General features: G+C 38.1%; 1 protein-coding gene across 1 annotated transcript; it reads right to left on the bottom strand.

Moving 5' to 3' along the window:
• Window positions 1–630: 630 nt before the first annotated feature.
• On the bottom strand, window positions 631–17,902 carry LOC104113809 (sodium/hydrogen exchanger 8-like). Its single transcript, XM_009624098.4, has 22 exons — window positions 17,637–17,902; window positions 16,980–17,030; window positions 16,757–16,848; window positions 15,949–16,026; window positions 15,725–15,882; window positions 15,414–15,515; window positions 15,218–15,335; window positions 14,655–14,707; window positions 14,504–14,566; window positions 9,668–9,712; window positions 8,702–8,757; window positions 6,657–6,841; window positions 5,762–5,809; window positions 5,489–5,596; window positions 4,495–4,717; window positions 3,432–3,728; window positions 3,072–3,169; window positions 2,741–2,872; window positions 2,426–2,644; window positions 2,109–2,315; window positions 1,540–1,807; window positions 631–940 (listed from the first exon to the last, which is right to left on the bottom strand). Exons 1-22 carry the CDS (start codon window positions 17,839–17,841, stop codon window positions 861–863), a joined length of 2,886 nt encoding a protein of 961 aa, XP_009622393.1. The 5' UTR covers window positions 17,842–17,902; the 3' UTR covers window positions 631–860.
• Between the last annotated feature and the right edge of the window lie 886 nt (window positions 17,903–18,788).

Here is an 18,788-nt window from a genome sequence, read left to right as displayed (position 1 = left end):
TTGGTTCAGCAATTTTTTCAAAAATGAAAATATGACCTTTTTTATTTGCTTGTCTTGAATTTTGATGGATCTGCTATATACTCACATCTGAAAGGTGTTGATTCTACCAGTCATGTGACAAACTTGACCTTACTGACTACCAGCAAAAGCTTTTCAACATGGATTTTTTTACTAGAGAAAATGGTCAAATTTATCCTAGAACTATGCAAAGTGATATCAGATTTTGCTCTGAAAATCGAATAACAAAAATAGTAACGCATTTAAATTAAGTTTGGAATAACAAGTCTATTGTATATAAATTGTATAGTAATAGTCTATTTTGTATAATTTTTGTATAGTGACAGTCTATTTTGTATATATTTTGTAAGAGTGGCAGTGAATTTTTTAAGTGTCACTATACAAAAATATACAAAATAGACTGTCACTATACAAAAGATATACAAAATAGACAGTCACTATACAAAATAAATATTTCGAGCTACTAGATGTAATATGTTTGGGCCGGAGGGCCATTTCGTGTAAATGGAGAAAAACATGGACTATTAAAATTTTGAGGAGCTACGGAGGCTAGTTTTCTCAATAAATGTTGCAAGTGCAGACACTCACAGATTCAAGCAGCGTAAATTGCACTGACACAAAAAATAGAACGGGCTTACATTCTTAGCCACAGAAAGGAAATGAAACCAAGTAGTAATATTTACAGTTTTTCATGATCGAAAAGTGAAGGTCTTAGAATGACACCAAGTACGCTCTAGAATGAAAAGCTGCGACCAACTAATCGAAGTAATTCAATGTTAAACATTATGTTATCTCCTCGGCTTACCATTTTTCGCTTCCAAAAGTTTTGGATGGCCAACTTCTTATGCTGAAATGTTGTCTACACGAACTATCCTTGCTTCTTTTACAACTTTGTACTTTGAATATGATCCAGAACTCTCACCTGCAAAAGCACCATAATTTAGGAAACAACACAAGGAGAATACTTCAAGGCAAGACACTTCCTAAATTAAAATTACTTCCCTTAGGTTCTAAGTATCACTTAAAGCAGGAAATAAGTCAAACTAACAGGAGAAGACAACCAGCGATCAGGTAAGTTTTGCAAGAGTTCAATAAGCTCAAGACAGGACAGTTCCTAATAGATCATCTCATTCATCAAATCTGCAAGTTTTTTTCTAAAAAGTTAGAGAAAATCCCAACAATCAACCATTTTTTCCCTATTTGAATAGCTCCTTTATCTTTTCATTCTTTTTCCCTTTCATTTTTATGAAGTAAGTCTTTTTTTAATGAGCATCCAGAGGATGCAGAAACAGCGCTACTTGAATATATCCATAAGACAACAAAGTCTATGAACAGCAAGGAGAAGCGAGCATGTTAATGAGGATTAAACACCTGCTTGCATCTTTGACCACATGACAAAGTCTCAACAAATAAGTAATGGACAAATTTTTCTGCTGAGTGTGGTCGACCAAACTAACGAGGAAGTCAACTTTGGTAACCACAGTTTCAAATAAGGAGACAGATTATAATGAGGAGACCTACCCATTACGTTGGCACGGGCATAAGGGACGCTTTCATTCAAAATGGAACATGGCAATATTGCTGGGCATTCAATTAGTTGCTCGGTAGTTTGATCTCTCAAGCAACCGCTTAACAGGAAGTTGATGGAATGATGAGAAGTTTCTATTATTTCTTGACTTGAGAAAGTATTCATGACCGATCTTTCATCAACAATACCTCTTACTTCTTGCATTGAGAATTTCTTGAACATATCAGGCGCCAAGAGCTTAGCAACAGCAATGGTGCACTCCTGCACATGAGATGGATTGTGAAATTCAGAAAATACTGTACCTTGTTTACGAAGAACTTGTCAAACCAAAATAATAATTAAAAATTCATTTTTCATTAACATATATATATATATATATATATATATATATATATATATATATATATATAAATTAAAGCTTTTGATTTATAAATAGAAAGTAAAATATTTATCTGAAGGCACTTCTGACAACAGCATTTTCTCATGTATGACAGTACTTATTGTGCACTTATGCTAACATAAATGTTTGAGTTGCACTCATGCAAAGATTGTCAAAGATCACCTTCCATAACAATTCTTCCACTCCATTGCCCTGGGCCAGTAGTGAAATGATTGACTCCAGCTTAATTTTGATGCAGAGAGCCACAGAATTTGTCACCATATCACACAAATATGGCTTTCCGACAAGAGCCTCATATAGACCTAAAATACTTCCTCGAGCATATGTTGAATCCACAGGACAATGAAAAGGAAACGGGCTCCTTTTCGACTGGAGAAGAAAGAAGGCAAGCTTTTTCAATGATCAAACAAAGATACAATAATGCTAGCTATCTGGAAATATAGTTACTTTAATAGATTCCTTATGCTGCCTTTACTTACCGTAACTGATCCATTTCCTATCAGCCAGACACTCGTCAGCTTGGAACCCTTCGTGTAGAGTGTACAACCTGGTGTCTTCAATATAACCTTCGAGGAGCGTTCCAGATCATATCGAATAGCAGGAGAAAGGTTTAAAAACAAAGGATGGATACTTATGACATCTCCTAGCTTTGGGAATCTTACTGAAGGAGGACTTCTCGAGAGCTTTTCAAGGTCATTCTAGTTTGGAGTTGAAAAACATGTATACATACAACAATAAGCATACAACAAAAAATAATGCTACGGCGCTGGAAATTTCACATGAAATACAGTTACCTGAAGCAAATCATGTATATGCAGCACAACTTTCTCAGTTAAAATCCCTTCTTTCTCCATATCATTGAGACATTCATCCAGACACTTCAGCATTGAAAATGTAACTTCCCTTGATTCCGCTTGATGTAAGATCTAGAATGTTCAGAATTCAATGGCTTAATTCAGCTGAACTTGTGTGATAAGCTTACATAGAGTTATATTCTAGCAAATAAAAGTTAATTTAAGAAAACTGCTAAGAAAACCATGTTGCAAACTCTTGACAATCAAATGGTCAATGCGCCATTTAAACAAGAGCTTCACCGCATGATTTCACACAAAAATGTTCACAAACCTCAGGCATTGAATTCTTGACAGATTCTAGAAACTTCCTTGCTTCTAGTTCTTCGGCTTCACTTTCAGCAATAACAATTGCAGCATTTCCATTGTCACCTTTAAAATGTAGAGAGATTGTCAAATGACTTCATGAGTCAACTCCCAAAGAAAGACAAAGAAAAAAGTGGGGAAAAAAGAGCCCTTATGAACAGGAGGCACAATTCTCAAAGAGCAGGAGTTCAGAATTCAATGTTACGAAAGAAAAAGTACACATGAAAACGCATTGCTTTTAGAACCTGATTTACATATAAGATACTCCACAAGGACCGAATGCATCAACCATATTTTCTTTTTATCTAAAGCTGGTACCCACACTTACCAGTATAGTCAAGAAGAAGCTGTCTTGCGATTCTGTGAGCATGGATAAATGCAGAGCATATATGACAACTATCCTGTAATTTCTTTAGCACAAACCACCTTGTCAGCCTCGGAGGACAAACATTTGTGAAAAATTTACAATATCCCGGAAACTTGAGGCGAGTAGAAATATAATTCCAGTCATGCAATCCCTGAGTAGCCAGATCAATTGCCTCATCCACTGATTCCATCAAAACACTGATAGTTGATTCAGTTGTCCTCCCCTCATTGAATGTTGACCAGTACGCCTCACGAGTAGCTGTAGTAGAAGAAATGCAAATAACAGAAGTAAGGCCATGAATAAACTTGTTAAGGCATTTAGAATGGAAGACAAAAGGAGAAAAGAAGAGGCCGCCTTGAATAAGGTCCACAGGGTGAATATTTAAATGAAGAATAAAAAGAAGTCACGCATACAGCTTCACACAGCTATTAAAAATTTTAAGTTGGCAAAAATTCAAGGCTACACGGATGTGTTTCGAGACATTTGGATAAGATGGAATTTCATTCTTACTCATATTAGCAAAGGAAAATAGAAGACACGAGTTTTTAATGAAATGTTACCAAGGAGGGATGCAAAGCTATGGTAAACAAGAGAAATGTCCTAGAAGCAAATTTCTGCATGATGTAAGCTCACAATATCACATACCAATCGGGTTACAGGTGTAAAAACTCGTGAAAATAATGAATGCTGACGTTCAGCTCACTAGAAAACTTCACACTGCATTCTAACTCTTCAGTTCCTTATATTCCTCGGATTTTAGAGGAGAAGAACATGCAGGTCTTTTATAGGAACAAACTGAAGATATGTCAAGGTAACTCACAAAAAGAGGACCACAGTTCATGATCAAATATGGCATCAATAATCTGTCAATCAAATAGATGAGAGAAGCAATATCTGATCTTGCAACACTTACAAAAGAAAGTAAGGGGAAAGCTGAAAGCCCAGATGAGAAATGCAGGCGCCAGACACCAGAAAGGTTGTAAAAGCAAACTATAGACCAACTAGTCCAGGCGCAGTAACTGACCTTTCAGAAAGCATACTCTCATAGTCTTCATATCATCTATATCTAGATAGCTATTGTTGGTGGTACAGGGAGGCCAAATTGTGTCTTCACAGACATCCTTTATGCATGTGGCATAACCTCCAACAGTGATCCAATCGAAAGGATTATCGCGTCCACTACAGATTCTAGAAAACTCTTCAGCCTTTCTCAATAGTTGATGTTTTGCATAATTGACCATGGTTTCCTGAAACAAATTATACTATAAGAAGGATGGCTCCCTCAACAAAAAGACCACGTCTCAAATACGAAATACAAGCAGTGGTTGAGTACACCGGGTATGTTTCCTGGTTATTCGCCACATATTTGAAGTTAACAAGGACCAGAATGACTTAGCTAATTCTATGCAGATATTTCTTTCTAGATTTACACGAAAATATTTTATCAGGAAATAGGACCAATATGAGTTCAAGCTGATGATCCTTATGCATTGAGAAGCTTACAAAGGCCATAAATAAAGTGACAATGTAATGGTTTAAAGACAAGCAGGTAACATAGCAACACTCATTTTTTTATAAGTAAAAGCAATCTTATAGAATTAAAAAAACAATCAATAAGCTGATGCTCGGATTAGTACAAATGAGGTGTAGGTTAGGCAACATTCAACTTCGGTATACACTTCATATAACTTTTGGAGAATTAAGCACAGAATTACTAAATACAGGAACTTGTATTTCAAGTTATGTAAAAATGCTCCTTTTCCCGAAACATCATTGATTCCTCTCATTCCATAACACTAAGAAGCTGATTGATAAGATTGAATATACACAAAAGGTATAGATGTCCTGCAAGTCCTAGGGCAGGTAGGATTTTCAATGAAAAGGGTACTTACTGAAATTTAACATGGTTGAGCCCTGACTAACAAGGTGAAACTACATAAAAAGACATACATGGATCACAATTTCTTGGGCAGGTAAGTTCCTCAAAACAAAGGACATAAATTACACCAGAATTTTACCTCACTTTTTGATAGAGCGTCCATACCAAAGAGACTTAGAAGTAATTGTGCAGTAGATCCATTGATAATGAGTGTCAGTAACACACTTCCACCAGTAAGGAAAACAAACTGTACGATAAGAAAGGAGTTTCAGTTACATGTCAAAGAAAGTTGATAGCTTAAGCTTCAGATGCCAAAAAACTACAAGGTAATCATGGCAATGAATCAATGACTTCCAAAAGTAGGGCATATGAACTGCAACTAAATTGCAATTGTTTGTCAATAAAAACATACCATAGCTCCAGTTTCTGCACTGAGATACTTTGGATCGCCACTAGCACTCTGGAAATTTAGAAAGAAAACCGTGTGTAAATATTATTAAGTAAAAGAAAATCTATCATCCCTCTTCCAGCGCCTACATCATAGATATGCTTCATAAAGCTTTGACACACAAGTGAAAAAAATGATAAGCTTTTTATTCAGTTATAAGTTGTACTGCTCGTACTCTAATTGCTGTAGGATATCAAATGGAAGCTATCTTCTCCATAGATAGCGAATTTACCTACTTAGTCTGTCGCTTGAAATCAAACTGGTGGGCTGATTAGCAACGAAGTGGAAATAAAGAACTACTGAAGTTGAATGAGAGCGCTCAAAGTGTTATGAGCTTTTGACAAGTACTTAAATTATAAAGACTAAGGAGTGCCTGATCGATGTGCAAGAAAAACTTACGCAGTTAAATTCAGGATCTAGGAAGAGAAAGCCTTCTTTTTTGGTTTGGGAGGGAGGAGGTAACCAACCAATAAAAGCAATCAAACCTAAAAGTGCATCAGTACTTAATGAAGCTCACAGGTTTTCACATTATCTCTCTTGGACTGTTTTATTTTAGCAAAAAGCTTACCAAGTACAAACTGACTTTCTTTCCTAAACTAATGACAGGCAACAAAGTTGTTACATACTTACATTTAGGATATAATACTGTTAGGTCCTACACATTATACACTTTCGTATATTAGGAGTATATTTCACACCAGTACAAAACATTCCTAGACATGCAAGTTAGATAAGTAAAAATATTTTTTTTTAGAAAAAAAGATAATACTGTATCTTCTGTGATCATTTGTATCTAAGCTTCAAGAGTAAATGATACACGAAACCATATGAATTACAAACTTAGCAGAAAACGACTTACTTTAACAGATAAGGAGAGTGCCAAACCAACAGCTCCTCTCAAACCAGACCATATGACAATGGTAGCTTCTTTCCAATTCAAACCATAACCAAAGTAGCGAAGGGCAGGGTAAAACACAAAAACAACGATGGCTCGAGATACTTGAAGAATGATGTAGATAAGAAAGATATAGCCCCAAGATCTCCCTACAATATAAATTCGTAAATATAAGAATTTTTCTTGATATCCGGGAAATTTAGTGTAGTGGAATAAAATCTAAGAAAAATTCACAAAAATTCTCCAAAGAAATAATAATAATAATATGTCAATAAGAATACATCTAAGTTGAGGGATCTCAGAAACTGGACAGGTGCTCAACAATACCCAACCTGAGGTGTGATGCATATGAGCATCAATGGGTGATTCTCTGCATCTTTACCTTTCCCCCCTTTCTTATTTCTCCTGAATACACTAAATCTTCATGTTTCTGTTAAATATAAATAGTAAATAATTGGAGACCTAAGTTTATGCACCCATTATTTTATTCCTCATTGTAAATAACTCAACAACTAATATAATTGGTGTAGAGAACCTAGCACAATAAACAGGGGTTTCCACCATATCTCTGTCATCATAAGATATCATAGCCTAGTGTTTGTTGTTTGCTAAGGTTGTCCCCAGCATTCGTTGTTGGTTGATCTGAGGCATTGCATTGGTTGCTGCCTTTATGTTTTTTTTGTACTCTTTGTTAGTTTCCATAGTCGGTTTTTGTCATTGCTGTCACATGCCTATGGCTTTATCTCCGTCTCTGGTTCTCTACTCGGTCGTTTTATCACCAGTATTAATATTTGGATCTTGGTTTGTTCTCTGGTGGAAGAAGATCACGCTATTTGTTCATTATTAGTTTTCAGTGATAATTTTGAATTTTGGTTCGTACCATGGGAAGGAGAGCTCTCTATTTTGGTCTGAAAGATCATCATCAGTGACTGATCTTAATCTGGATTTTTATTTTTTAGCATTCTGATCTATGGAAGTTAGCTATTAATCCATCTTTGGCTTGTGACATTATCTTTGTGTCTGGTTCCTTTCCATCTTGAGCTTTATATTTATGAAGTTGCAACTGCACTTAGTAATTGGCCTTTGGTCAGCACTTTTCTTTGATACTGGAATGTTCCACCTTTTGGTCTGGTCTGTTTGTTATGCTAATACTTTTTGGACTGCCAATCTGCTAATTCATCCATTTCCGTTATGTTTCATTTGCTTTATCTTTTCCGAGGTCAGTTCTCTCACAGACCATACTCTTGGTGCTGATCTGTGGTTCTGGCAATTTGTTACTTGGTCAGCACCTCGAAGCTTCAGTTAAGCTGGGTTTGTTTCTAGCCTTTGTTTGGTCAGTTTGAAGCTGGTTGTCAATTGAGACTGGTTCAATTAAGATCCTAGTGAAGTTTAGATGAATTTGTTCATATGTTAGCAGTTAGTTCGTCGGTCAACCTAGGAAGCTAGGTACTGATTTTGTTCCCCGTTGCCTTAGGGATTTGAACTATTGACATTTATTGAATTCTATTCAATTGAAACATGTCTGGTAATTTCAATAGAAAAATGTGCTCCAATATACTCATCTCCTAGAGCATCCAGTGACAAACATTTCAACTTGCTGCTTATCTTGCTGTCTCCCTACAGCTTCATCAATCAGTGGCTTTCTCAGGATTTCCTCCTGATTGGGTCCTAGATTTTTTACTCAGGTGCATCTGGTCACATGTCAGACAACCAAGGCTATTGTACCACTTTTATACTCCTAGTTCTTTACAATCCAAGTCTCAGCACTTCCTAAGGTGCCAACTACTTGTGTTGTTGCTGCATCCATACAGCAGATGCATTGATTCTCAAAAAAAAAGATTTAAGAAAATGACTCTGAGACTTTTAGTTACTCAATTGGGTGGAAAATCAGGTTGCCCAACTTATTGTGCTGTACAGCATGTACCACACACTTCAAGTAATAGGAAAACAGTTATTATCCATCTACACAAAGTGAAGTATCACATAATAAATAAAGGGTGAAGAACTACCTGTATTGTCGTCGAAATTTCTGATACTGAAGATGCTTTGAGCTATGATAACTCCGCTGCAAAAAGTCAGTGTTTGTAAGCAACATCGTTGATTCAATAACAATAAAGGAGGATAATAGCCAACCATGCACCAAGGGGTCCTTCAGTTACGCTCAGAACAGGAAGTGGATTAACAACACTATCTAATAGATATAAATATATGGAAAACGGGGCAATACAACTTCGTGAGAAAGAACAGAACAATTACAATTGCAATAAGATATATTTCTTTGATTGGAGATAGAACAGGACTAGAGAAATCTCCTTAAAGATTATTTTGTAATTGTCTAGTATGTGTAGACTCTTCCATAAAGTAACAATTCTACAGCATACGGGCAACGAGGAAGAAGAAAACTATAGCAAGGAAGGACTTTGAATGAAACATGTCTAACCCTATCAAAAGAAGAAAAGGGTTGAGAAATAGATTTGACTCGTGTTCAGATATAAGAAAAGCTTTACTCAAATGCCTACAAAGGAGTAAGTACATATTCAGATATTCTAACTTCGAGTTAGTACAACATCAATAGAACATAAGAAAGTGATAAAGTGGGACATCTCAGACCAACCAAATCATCGCAAATGAACGAAAGCAAATAAGAGCGCCATAATAACAGATTCAGGAGAACAGTAACTTCGCATAAAAGGCAGCTGGTGGAAGAAATTGAAAGAAAATAATGAACCTCTCAGACGCAAAAGCGCAATTAGAAATAGGCAGGATACTCTAAATAAGCTTTTCCATAGCGAAAAACTTACGTCCAAATCAAAAGTAAGTACTAATAATACTTCAACTGCTACTAAATAAGAAGACCAAGATGGTCACAATGTCATCATAACAAAAATGTACCATAGAAATGGAACAAAATGATATTAAGACAAAAGGAAAAGAAACAACATTAGTTTGTATAATAGACTGTTAACAAGTCTAACCTCAAGATGAATATTAAAGTATTCGCAATGTAGGCAATCATTTCCCTGCGAAAAAAGTTGGTGAGAAAAAGTTAGTGTGAAAAATAGTTCAAGCCATCTCCAGTCCAACCGCCTCCCATTCCCCTCTCAGAGTAAAGCAGTAAAAGAAAATGGAGCCAAAACAAAATGATGACAGAGTTCATATCTTTGGTTATGGTTTTGAACAATAAGCAAACTATTAAGAACCAAATCATCTAAACATGATGTTTTAGGCAGTCCTATAACAAAAATACAGATAACAGACAGGACGAGAGCGACAATGCACTAAAGATCCTAAAAGCACAGAGCGGGAGCACCAATGCTGGAAGAAGTCACAAAAGACAGTTTCAAAAACCTGTAGCGCATTGTTTAGGAAAGCCAAAGAGTTCATGAAGAGAGTAGTTGTGGGAATGGTACGGTAGGGTTGTTGTAGCAGTAGCAGTAGCAGCAACAGCATTTAGTACTGGCAGTAGCACTAGTACTAAGTAGCAGAAGAAGCATACTAAGCATAGTGATAGTAAGAGAGTAATGTATCAGCAGTAGAAGTGGAATGGCAGCAGTTACAATGTATAAATTTTGGCTCGTCTGTAGTTAGAAACACTTCAAAACAAAGATGACATACATTAGTTAGCAACACTAGAAATAAAGAAATACTTCTTGTGTCTCATTTTATATGACACATTTTCCTTTTCAGTTTGTTCCAAGTACCATTTAATCTTAGCATCCCCAATTTACCCTTAATTTACCCGTAATGACATGACTTATTTAATCTTAGCATCCCCAAATCTTAGCGCCTATGCGCCGCATGCGGGCCTAGATGAGGAGGTTAAACAGCGTTTCTGGGAAGGGTTAGATGAGATTGTGCGCCAGGTTCCGCCTGCTGAGAAGCTATTCATAGGAGGGGATTTCAATGGTCATATTGGGTCGACCGCGGGTGGTTATGCCGAGGTGCATGGAGGCTTCGGTTTTGAGGAGAGGAACGGAGGAGGTACCTCGTTGTTGGACTTCGCTAAGGCTTTTGGGTTGGTGATTGCGAACTCTACCTTTCCGAAGAGGGAGGAGCATTTAGTTACTTTTCAAAATGCAGTGGCGAAGACTCAAATTGACTATCTCCTCCTCAGGAGGTGTGACAGAGGGTTGTGCAAGGATTGTAAGGTGATTCCAGGTGAGATACTCGCGACACAGCATGGGCTCTTGGTGATGGACGTAGGTATTATGTTGAAGAGGAGGAAAAGGTCTGCTCGAGGAAGACCGAGAATCATGTGGGGAACCTTAACTAAGGATAAAGCACAACAGTTGGAGGGGCGGTTGTCGGCTATGGAAGCTTGGAGGAGCAGTGGTGACGCGAGCACTATGTGGTCAACGACAGTAGACTGTATAAGGGAGGTTGCGAGAGAGGTATTAGGGGTCTCGACGGGCGTCGTTGGCGGGCACAAAGGAGACTGGTGGTGGAATGAAATGGTCCAAGGTAAAGTGGAAGTGAAAAAGGCGGCGTACCTGAAGTTAGTGGGGAGCATAGGTGAGGAGGAGAGGCGTGCGTGCAAGGAGAGGTATAAGGTAGCTAGGAAGGAAGCTAAGCTGGCGGTCACAGAGGCTAAGACTGCAGCTTATGGTCGTATGTACAAGGAACTGGGGGAAAAAGGCGGTGAGAAGAAGCTATTCCGGCTGGCCAAGTTGAGAGAGAGGAAGGCTCGGGATTTGGACCAAGTGAGATGCATCAAGGACGGCGATGGTAGAGTATTGATGGAAGATTCCCAGATTAAGAAGAGATGGCGGACCTACTTTCATAAACTTCTGAATGAAGAAGAGGATCGGGATATCGTGCTAGGTGAATTGGAGCATTCCGAGAGTCACCGCGACTTTGGGTACTGCAGGCGCATCAAGGTTGAGGAGGTCATGGGAGCTATGAGTAAGATGAGTAGGGGTAGGGCGACAGGGCCTGACGAGATTCCGGTGGAATTTTGGAAGTGTGTGGGGAGAGCCGATTTGGAGTGGTTGACCGGGTTGTTCAATGTTATTTTTAAGGCGAAGAGGAAGTCGGATGAGTGGAGGTAGAGTACGGTGGTTCCATTGTATAAGAACAAAGGTGATATCTAGAGTTGTAACAATTATAGGGGTATCAAATTACTGAGTCATACCATGAAAGTGTGGGAGAGGGTGGTTGAAGCGAGGGTGAGGATGTCGGTGTCTGTTTCCGACAGCCAGTTCGGGTTCATGCCGGGTCGTTCTACTATAGAAGCTATACACCTTGTTAGGCGATTGGTGTAACAGTACAGAGATAGGAAGAAGGACCTGCACATGGTTTTTATTGACCTCGAGAAAGCATATGACAAGGTTCCTAGAGAAGTTCTCTAGAGATGCTTGGAGGCAAAAGGTGTGTCGGTTCCTTACACTATAGTGATTAAGGACATGTATGATGGGGCTAAGACTCGGGTAAGGACAGTAGGAGGCGACTCTGAGCATTTTTCGGCTGTTATGGGGTTACACCTCCGTTCTTATTCGCCCTGGTGATGGACGCATATTCAAGGGGAGGTGCCATGGTGCATGCTATTCGCCAATGGCATAGTTTTGATTGATGAAACGTGAGCCGGTGTTAACGAGAGGCTGGAGGGTTGGAGACAGGCTCTTGAGTCTAAGGGTTTCAAGCTGAGCAGAACGAAGACGGAATACCTGGAGTGTAAGTTCAGCGCTGAGCCGGGGGAAGTGGGCGTGGATGTGAGGCTTGACTCACAGGTCATCCCAAGTAGAGGCAACTTCAAGTACCTTGGGTCGGTTATCCGGGGGGGGGGATCGACGAGGATGTCGCACACCATATAGGGGTAGGATGGATGAAGTGGAGGTTAGCATCTGGAATCCTGTGTAACAAGAGTGTGCCACCGATACTCAAAGGTAAGTTCTATAAAGCGGTGGTTAGACCGGCCATGATGTACGGGGCTGAGTGTTGGCCTGTTAAGAACTCACATATCCAGAAGATGAAAGTAGCAGAAATGAGGATGTTGTGGTGGATGTGCGGACACACTAGGATGGATAAGATTAGGAATGATGATATTCGGGAGAAGGTGTGTGTGGCTCCAATTGATGACAAGATGCGGGAAGGCTCAGATGGTTCATGCATGTACAAAGGAGGAGCCCAGATGCTCCGATAAGGAGGTGTGAGCGGCTGATTGTGGAGGGCACGAGAAGAGGTAGAGGGCGACCGAAAAAGTATTGGGGAGAGGTGATCAGGCAGGACATGGCGAGGCTTCAGATTTTCGAGGATATGGCACTTGATAGGAAGATGTGGAGGTCGAGTATTAGGGTTTTAGGCTAGGAGGTAGTTGAGTCTTGCCTTACTTCGTACCGTTGCGAGACTAGTATGGTAGGGTTTTTGTCTAAGCTAGCTAGTGGCAATGTCGTGTCTTACTATTTTGCGTTTCAGTGCCGGACCTATTTACTAGCTACCGCTTTTGCTTTGTATCTTTCTTCTGGATTTCATGTTGTTCCTATTTTTCCTATGATTTTTGTGGTGATACTGATATTATCTCCTTTTGTCTTTTTGTCCTATTGAGCCGAGGGTCTTCGGAAACAACCTCTCTACCTCTTCGGGGTAGGGGTAAGATCTGCGTACACACTACCCTCCCCAGACCCCACTAGTGGGATTTCACTGGGTTCTTGTTATTGTTGTACTTGATGCAAAAATTCATTATCTTATAAGGAAAGAGAAAATGAAAAGACATGTGGAACTCTCACCACCACTTATTTAAAAGGATAATTCATTACTTTGCATATACTTGACAAACATGTAGAGAGTCTTCGTTTATTTCTTAAAGTTTGTGCCCAATAAAACGCCTTCACATAAGATGGGATAGGAGGGAGTGCTTATTACTCCCTCAGTTTCATTTAGCAGAAAAGCCTATATTTAGACGTGTTTAAATTGTGACAGAGAAAGTCAGCTCACACCATCCTACCTTTTTCCTGACATGCTCAAACCCCTTGAACTTGAGCACCAGCAATTTACCTCCTAGAATGTTTTTAGTTATCACCATAAAAGGCCATAGGAAAGTTAAATTTCACCAATGAACCTGGATAAGTGCCATTTTACATAGTCTTTTTTCTATTTTCAATAGACTTTCTTCACACCCTCACTAATGGAGCTCCGTATTAATCACAAAAGGGTATACATTTAAATATTAAACATTGTTGAAGTGTGGGACAATCTCATCTAATAGTTTAAACTGCTATAAAGAGCACTCTTTTTAATTACTTAATTATGCCTTCATCACGCCCCCTCATGTGCAGGCCCGATCCTTTGTCATCGGCCAAGTACTTGCAGATTCTGTTTCTGGTAATGCATGCCAGTGAGACTGAACTCAGGACCTTTAGAAAAATGGATTTTGGATCTAACTCAACACCAAAGCTAGCTCACGAGGACAGGGATTGCACAAAGACCATATAAGGAAACAACACTCCATTTGTATCAGCACCCTCTCTGCACATCTGAGCTTGGATAATCTAACATGGATCAACCAAAAATTGAGATGGGTCTGGCTCTGATCCAGTGTAAAGGTTATAGACCTTAGGTTTGACTATGAACCTTCCCTTTTAGCTTAAAACCATATGTACTCCAACCTTTTGATTTTGACAAAATATTCCCCTAGATACATCTGTTAACTATGCCTTCACATAGAAGACATCATACGTAACACTATCTCAACAAAAGAGAGCCACAGCTAGGTATTGGCAATGCTTGAATCCGCACAATAATGATCACACTATACTTTGGTTTGTTACATAAATCTATATTCAGCTAACATGATATTACAATGGGAAGAAACATACCAAAACTCATGCAAGCTCTGCTTTCCACCAGCTGTATGGGTATCCTTTGACATTGCGAAAACCCTATCCATAAGTTTCAGTATCAGAGACTGAAACACGCTTTACTGCTGAAACGTCTGAATGTGAAAGAGGAGTGAAGTACAGAACTTACATCCCAAGTGCTACAAGAGTCAAGATACCAGAAGCTTCAGCTTGCTCTTGAGCCTATAAGCAATAATAAGGCATTAAAGATCCAGTTAAGGTCAGTAAGGATGGCATTGAAACAAACACATAGGACTTCAATGGAGCTAGCAAGAAGCTAAGGCAAAAGCAGTCATACAACATAGTACAGTGTCTGCTTGAATTAGCAAGTAAACAAGTTTTGGAATTTGTCAGCCTTTCTAGTATAGAGTAGTAGCGAAGATGTTTCTACTACTGAAAAGATTTGATGACACCATTTACGTGGTAAATTTACCAAAATATGTAGAATGAAGCAGGACAAAGATCTTAGATTACTGAAGATGTCATCACATATGAACTTGGATCACTTTTTTTAACTCTTGAATCACTTAAATCAAGTATGTCAAAATGTTATCACCGAAATATGATCATTATCATGCATGCATAAATGTTGTCAGAAAATATGATGATTCTACAAGGTCGCGCTTCGGAATCGTATGTCAAAGAATTGAATGCATGTGTATAAAAAATGATCTAAATCAGGACGGAACATACTGTGTAGTAAGCAATGTAGCTCACGGTAAGAGCCAATGAAAAGTCTATCAATGTATCATTGTATACAAACCGAAGCCAGAAAAGAGATGCCATTCCAAACACAAGTCCGATGATGACACTGTAACAATAAAAGATCTAGTTAAGTTCACCCAAAACAATACAAAAAGTTATCAGCCAACCAGATAATGATCCTTACGCTCCAAGTGAGCCTTGTGCAAGATATTCCAGCACTGCAACCCAGCCAAAGCTTTTCCCAAGAACCATTCGATAGAAAAGCTGGTAAACCACAATAGCTGCCCTGGCAACATGGTCAGAGGAAGAGAGGTGAACAATAAGAATCAGTGTATACAAAAGAGGAAGATAAACTGCAAGACAGAATAAGGGGCTGATGGCACTTTTATGTGGAAAAATTGGCCATCCAAAAATGTGGACATGAATATGAAATTATAGGGAAAACCAAGAGGATTTTCCCGAAGAAATGAAAGGAAAATGGATTTATGTTTATACCCATCATTCATCATAGATTCTCCTTCAACAATTGTGCTCAACTTTTTACTAGCTCCCAGATCTTTAAGCAGCGCGACAACAGCCACAGGATCAGTAGCACTAAGAATTGCCCCCAACAATAATGATGTTTTCCAATTCCAGTCATATGGAAAAGCAAGCTGCAGAAACATATGAATGTTTGAGCAAGTACGAAACCACTTCCAGAAAACAGTGTTTCCTTATACCTTCACAGCAGCACCGATCAGAACAGTTGAAATCAGTACACCAGGACCAGCAAGCAAAAGCATTTGTGCCATACATTTCTGTCAAAGCCAGCTAAAGAAATGAACAGACATATTCCATTAACTCATAAAAACTGACAAATGGCATACATAATTATTTAAAGCATACATTCAGGCTATCAAAGTAAGAGCTACCTGCTTTCCTTAAGATGAAAGGCGTCATTATTTCAGCATATCTTTACATATATCTGCTTTTTTTTCTTAACTATGAAACAAGACCATGCTATTGATGTTATAAACTTATGTAGCAGTCCAATTGTAAGAAGATATAACGTTCTCAATCATCTTGCAGATGAGGGATTCAGTCCCCTATATATTTATGAGCTTTGATCAGAATTAATAACTATTTAGCCACACTACCCCATTTCACCAAGAACTCTCGTCTTATCTTCCTTTTTTCTTGTCTTTTTTTTCTTGATTACGATGGTGTCTGGGCCAAATTGAATCCACCTCGACTATTCCACTAGAGTACCTCTATTCCCCCAACATAGGTACTTGATAACTCTACCACCAAGACTTAGTGGGAAGACACCACCAATCTTCTTTATTAACAAATATACTAGAAGCTTGTTTACACTTCTCCATGATTTCTCTCCAATATTAAGAAGAATATGGAGTCCAGTAAAAAGACAGACTACACCGAATTGCTTCTGAATTCCTGGTGGTGGTATTATGACCAATAGTAAACCATCCTATACATTCAATAACTAGGCTTGAGGTTTTATAGAATAAAAACTAAGGAGAAGAGAACCTTTATTTGGTGCACCTCCATGGAGAATGCGCCTTCAAAAATCAGTATAGGGAGGAATACAGCTAATAGAAGATCAGCATCTATATCTGCACCTGTTGCAGCAATTCAATAAAGCACATACCTTTATAGGATAATGAGAGATAATCCCGAATGCAACAATTTTAAGTCAATCCTCAAAATTGATAATTTCAAGAAATTTGAGAGATAACTGAATTATACTTACATATTCGAATTCCATTCCCAAGCTTTCCCAGTGGATAATTACTCCCAAATTCTAAATTTGCAAAAGATTAAGTAAAGAAATAAATAACAAAAATATGAGAACAGCTAGATGCCACAACATTCCAGTAGGCACTCAAACAACAAGGACATTTGAGAAAAGAGAACAGATCTAAAATTTTAAAAGGTCCAGAAATGCTAGTTCATGTCCATAAGAAAATGTTACATGCCGTTGGAGCAGTAATAACAATCAGGGAAAGAATTGCACAAAGCATGCCCTCAACCACAATAACAAGACCATGAACATATTACATGTATGAAAAGATCTATGCCAACGGTTGACATAGAAGACAAGGAAAATATTAGTCAGCCACACCTTGCAAATGAGATATGGCCAATAGTAATTTCTACTTTTTGCTTTATGACCGTGGTGCTCGAACTAGCTTGTGCGAAGCTCGACTATTCCACCGGGTGCTTGCTACCTTCCACCAACATAGGTACGGTGTAACTCTATCCACTAACGCTTACAAGCAGATGGAAAGTAATCGCTTACTAGGAGTAGTACTTTTTGCCTCCGCTAGTATTTAAACTTAGAACTCATACAATTTAAATACTGTATCCGCATATGCAATACATACATACATTTATACATAAAACATACCGAGAGAGCCGAGGGCGGTGCCAATGATGAGCAAAACGACAGTGTAAGGAATAAAAGTACGGCGAAGGAGAGTTCTGCATGAAACTCCTATTAACAAACTGATTCCCGCAAATATAACTGCATCTGTTGGATTCGAATTCGACGAGCTGCTCTTCTCCCCTTCCCATAAATTGTATGGCAATGGACCTTCCTCCACACTCGCCATTAATTGCAAATTGCTGAAGAAATTAGTTAGTTTAGTTTAGTTGAGTTTCGCAATTCACAAATATATCATGCTAGGTAGTGGTTCTGTACAAATTTACCCCTGTTTTTCGATATTCTTACATTAACTGCCATCACACAATAAAGGGAACTTTTGAGGCATTTTCAAAGCCTACTTTCTCTCCACTAATGCACAGTACAAAACTTGGGACCCACATTTTAGTGAACAATTTGAACACATATTTACCCAAGACTTTTCCATGTATGGGAAGTACAAATTTTTCGGCTCGTTTGAGCACTATTATACATTGTGTAATAACTTGCAAACTATATATCTCACGGATTAAATAAATCTCGTACAACAGATTCAAACTCAGAGGACATTGAATGGTATCGAACCCTCGTCACTCGAGTGGGACAACTCCCTCCAAACCCAACTAGGTCGTCCCTTTGGGACATATGCAAAGTACAAATTGTCATACCACTATTCCTTGAAAATTGCATCTGTTTATAAGCACATAATACAAATACTTCAATCAAATCTAAGATTTTCTAAATCAAGTATATTTGGCAGCTCATTTATCTCAAGCACAGAAATTGAAAAAAAAATGTATTTGAATTCAATTAAATATGTAAGTTTTACGCAATAGGACCTAATAGATAACTAATTGCTGAGTTTGAATAGCAAATATGTTAAATCAATAGTTAAGTTTGAAGTAGCAGAATAAATTCACTAAATAAAAAAATCTAGCAGAATAAATTCACTAAGTAAAAATAATGTAGCAGAATAAATTCACTAAATAAAAAATATAACATAATAAATTCACTAAATAAAGAATAATTTTTACATATAAATATATGCTAGGTTTAAGTTCAAATTATGTCAATAAGTTAATAATTAATATTTATATTCATCTAAAACTTTAAACATTATAAATTCATGAAAGAAAC

Source organism: Nicotiana tomentosiformis, chromosome 4, assembly GCF_000390325.3.
Source record: "Nicotiana tomentosiformis chromosome 4, ASM39032v3, whole genome shotgun sequence".
In the NCBI taxonomy this organism is placed as follows: domain Eukaryota; kingdom Viridiplantae; phylum Streptophyta; class Magnoliopsida; order Solanales; family Solanaceae; genus Nicotiana; species Nicotiana tomentosiformis.
The sequence above is the reverse complement of the archived record's forward strand: the minus strand, read 5'-3'. Positions and strand labels throughout refer to the sequence as shown.

Bases quoted from the DNA above. Each gene is read 5' to 3' on its own strand.
- LOC104113809 (XM_009624098.4), bottom strand. From the start codon at position 17,841: ATGGCGAGTGTGGAGGAAGGTCCATTGCCATACAATTTATGGGAAGGG. The intron at 16,849-16,979 runs GTAAGTATAATT...TTGCTGCAACAG, and splicing joins TGGGAATGGAATTCGAATAT to GTGCAGATATAGATGCTGAT. The intron at 1,808-2,108 runs GTGATCTTTGAC...TCTCATGTGCAG, and splicing joins TGGAAGAATTGTTATGGAAG to GAGTGCACCATTGCTGTTGC.